The sequence below is a fragment of the Cupressus sempervirens genome, chromosome 4, assembly GCF_028749045.1.
Source record: "Cupressus sempervirens isolate cs-2001-9-10 chromosome 4, ASM2874904v1, whole genome shotgun sequence".
Lineage (NCBI taxonomy): Eukaryota > Viridiplantae > Streptophyta > Pinopsida > Cupressales > Cupressaceae > Cupressus > Cupressus sempervirens.
Genome location: NC_143121.1, coordinates 89843462 through 89847787, shown reverse-complemented (window position 1 = coordinate 89847787; position 4326 = coordinate 89843462). Strand labels below are relative to the sequence as shown.

General features: G+C 35.5%; 1 protein-coding gene across 1 annotated transcript; it reads left to right on the top strand.

The window, feature by feature from the left end:
- Positions 1-1038: 1038 nt before the first annotated feature.
- Positions 1039-2412, top strand: LOC149560055 (uncharacterized). The gene is made up of 3 exons (XM_089827554.1): positions 1039-1551; positions 1635-1860; positions 1958-2412. The coding sequence occupies exons 1-3, from the start codon at positions 1039-1041 to the stop codon at positions 2410-2412; spliced, it is 1194 nt and encodes a 397-aa protein (XP_089683680.1).
- The last annotated feature ends 1914 nt before the right edge of the window (positions 2413-4326 follow it).

The following is a 4326-nucleotide window of genomic DNA, read 5'->3' as shown; positions in this document are numbered from 1 at the left end:
TGCTCCCACATGTATAGTACTTTGCATTAATACCATTGATAGGGACATTGATAGTAGAAATGGCTATTAACATTCTTCAACATTGACTTCCGTTTGAAGATTGTCTCTTCCAAGTACTTATAATGATGGGATTGAGATTGACCCATCCTTATTGATGGGTGTCCTTGAGTTTCTTGTCTGCATCATCATCTTAATAGGTTAATAACAATGGAGCTCTAAGTAGTGTTAATTGGACCTAGATGCAAATATTAAACACTCTTATCTGTGCACTGAAATAGTTCCTTGGCTTGAGGTTAATGACTATGCTTTTTGGATTTGCTAAGAATCTACTTGGATTAAATCAAGAGTTTTTTGGGCTCTTAGTTGGGATTTGACACATAATTCATCATCACGTCAGGATGTCTGCATTGTTGTATGTTGTTCATACCTAATGTGTAATCTTCATCCCTTTAGGTTTTGATTAATGATGTAGTCCTAACTCTAACAAACATAGCTGTGCTTTTATTTCTTTTGTACAGATCTTAGCCTCTTATGCTGTTATTAAATTGTTCCACCCAAGTCTTGCTGATCTCAATTAGACCTCTTTTTGCAATCTTGTGTGTTGTGCATAAATGATACCTCTTTGTTCCAATGTGCATAAATGATACCTGCATACATTTCATATAGAACTACATCAGTCAACTTCTTTGCAAAAATTGAACAAAGAATGGTAAATAGGTAAAAGTTTAATCTAATAGTAATTGCACAAATTTTATGTCCAGCAAAGACTTAAGATAAGAAAGAAAAGGAACAAATCAATTTTAACACATCTACCTCAACATTTTTTGCCCAAAATTAGTTGCCACATGAAGAGCTGAAGCAATTATTTTTTGTAATATTTAATGACAGTAAATATGACTCATTTCCATGTTGCTTCCATATGATTTTCCATGTTGTGTCCATGTTGTTAGTAATCACTCGTCAATATCAAATACTATTTGTGGAGATTGCAAAAAAAGAATCTAATAGTAACTCCATTATGTGGTTGTAGGTTATTCGATGGATCTTATTGATGATATTGAGGTTCATGGAGCCATAGTTAGGAAGATCAAGATCATGCGAATACTTGTTGTTTTGCTTGCCACATTAGCAGTATACATAGTAGCATCTTCACAAGAGGCTAGAAGACATAGGCATAAGCGAAGAAGAGCTACATGTCCTTTTTATAAGCATATTATCCATTCCAATAACACAGATTGCCATGACCAAATACGAATGAGTAGAGTAGCCTTCTTTCGGTTGGCCAATATTCTAAGGCAAAAAGGGAGCATTCAAGATACAAAAAACATAACATTGGAAGAACAATTAGTGATGTTCCTCCACACCCTTGGGTACAATCTAAGGAATCGAAAGATTGGCCATAACTTTTCTCACTCGGGAGAGATAGTGAGTCGACACTTCCACAAGGTCCTAAAGGCTATCTTAGGGCTTTATAGAGATTATGTTTTACCACCTATTGCAACTACACCTCCAGAAATAGCTGGGAAGGACCGTTTTGATCCGTATTTCAAGGTAAATATCCTAGTGGCATGTATTTCATTGCTAGAGAGTTATGATTATTAATTTATATTAGAAATTAATATTGCTTGTTATAGGATTGTATTGGTGCAATTGACGGAACCCATATGCCAGTTACTGTCGATGTGGACATTCAAGCAAAATATCGTGATAGAAAAGGTAATTTGTCACAAAATGTCTTGGGTGTCTGTTCATTCGACCATAAGTTTCAATACATTCTTGCTGGTTGGGAAGGTTCTGCAGCAGATAGTCGAGTGCTTGCTTCAGCTCTGTCTAGAGCAGATCCACTTGTGGTTCCTCTTGGTATATTAATTCATATTTGATATGATTATATTGTCATTATATTAATTCAAAATCTTTATGTTGTATTTTGACTATATCTTTATTTCCATTTGTGTAGGCAAATTCTATTTAGTTGATGTTGGGTATCCAAATGTACCAGGATTTCTTGCCCCTTATCGGTGTACACGCTACCACCTAAAAGAGTTTTGTAGAGCAAACCCGATCAGCACTCCCCAAGATTTATTTAACCACCGACAATCCTCTCTTAGGAATGTGATAGAGCCGACATTTGGTATATTTAAGCAACGTTTTCCTATATTGAAGCATGCAACATCCTATAGCTTATTTACCCAAACAAAGATTGTTTTGGCATGTGACATACTACACAACTTCATAACCATAGAGGACGGTCTTCCATCTGAAGTGGATATTGAAGAGGATGACGATCGTGTTGGGATAAATGTGCCAATTCTTGAGACTTATGGAATGAATCAACAAGATAGAGATGATTGGGGGAAATTTCGAGATGAAATAGCCCAAAGGATGTGGGAAGACTACGACTCTCGAGCTTAGTTGTATTGCAAAACATTAACATTTATTTGCACTTTTTAGTATTTTGTTCATGGATCATAACCTATTCATGATTGTTTTGTATCATTCAATGCTATTGGAATCTTGAAACTAGTCTGTTATGACATGTTTACTGGAATCTTGAAACTAGTCTATTATAAACTAGTCTGTTATGACACATTTGTTGGAATCTTGAAACTAGTTTGTTATGACTCCTTTTTCTTCTGATGTATGACTCTAGGTTTATTTTCAGATTTCTCAGCTTTGTAATTTATCTGATACTTAATTCTCACTGTTGAAATATTCATTGCCTTATTTCCACGGTATTTTTTTTGATACTTAAATCTTTTCATACTTTATTATATGTATTTATTTGTTATGATCATTTACTACTTAATTTGAAAGGCTGCTTGTGTTTTTTCCTATGTCTGATCTATGACTGTTGCAAAAGTATACTACATGTCTGATCTTTAGATTTAACTTGAATGTATTGTTTATCACCTAAGTTTATCTGCTCAACAACCCTTGTACCATTGGCCCCTTTCTCACGGTTCTTGTCTACGACTGAATTCCTTATATCTGCATATTCTCGACTTGATAAAGCATCTTCATCAAAAATATGCTTTGAAAAATCCATGTTGCTGGGAAGTCTCCTTACTATTCTTTGTTGCTGGAGTTGTTGTTGTAATTAACTTGTTTACTAAATTTTTTGCGTTTAAGCTAACTTGCAAGTGTAGCACGGTGGTTGTATTATTACTAGATAACCCTTTTATACTACTGACATATCATAGCATAGTATTGTATAATCATTTTGTTATGTCAACCATTATATTCGATGTGATTGTTGGTAAAAGAGTTATGTTAGATATTGATTGGTTTTTGGAAGTTCTACAGCTACCCATTGATAGTTGTAAAATGTCAATCACCAATCTTTTAACAAGAATGGATGAGGAGGTACATGTGACTGCGGTTGCTACTTCGGCTAAAAATGCCAAAGTGGTGTGGGCAAGAGAGATGGAACGAAAATTTCTTGATTTGCTTTTTGAGCAGATTCAATTAGGAAGAAAAGGTGATGGGGGCTTTAAGAAAGAAGCTTGGACATCAATACAAAAGAAATTCAATGAAGATATGCATATGAATCTTGGAAACGACAACTTTAAAAACAAGTTAAAGACGTGGAAACAAGGTTTCAGAATTATGAAAGAGCTACGGAACATGAGTGGTTTTGCTTGGAACGAGACGACTCAATGTGTCGATGCCGAGGATAGTGTGTGGGACGAGTTGCTGAAGGTAATGTTTTGTAGATAATATTTTAATATCAGTAAATTATCTCTCAATCAATTGTAATGAAAGACATCTAATTCTTTAATTTTTCCATCATGTAGAGGAGTTGCTTCAAAAATGCTAGAGTGTACAAGAGGCAACCGTTCTTCTACTTCAATGAGTTAGCAATCATTTTTGGGAACGACATAGCTAAAGGAAATGCAACAGCAACGGCTATTGAGACCGAAGAAGAGGGGCAACTATTTGAAGAGGCTGTTGATCTTGACGATGATGGGGGCTTCAATACGCCTATGGATGGGGGCTTCAATACTAATGAGTTTGAAGAAGAGAACCTTCAATCAAACAATTCTACTACATCCGTAAGACCAAATCCTTCTACGCCAACAACAAGGAGGCAAAAGAGGAAGAATCCAAGCATGGCTAATTGTTTGGATGTCATATGCAAGAGCATCCAAAATATAGATCGAGGCATGACTAAAGGTCATAGTATAAATGTTGATAAAAGAGAAGAGAAGAATGATATGTCAAGTGCATATGCTACCCTTAAGGCCATGCCCAGAATTACTCAAGAGACCATGATTGTAGCATATGACTTTTTTACATCTGAACCTACAAAAGCCTGGGCATTCGTAG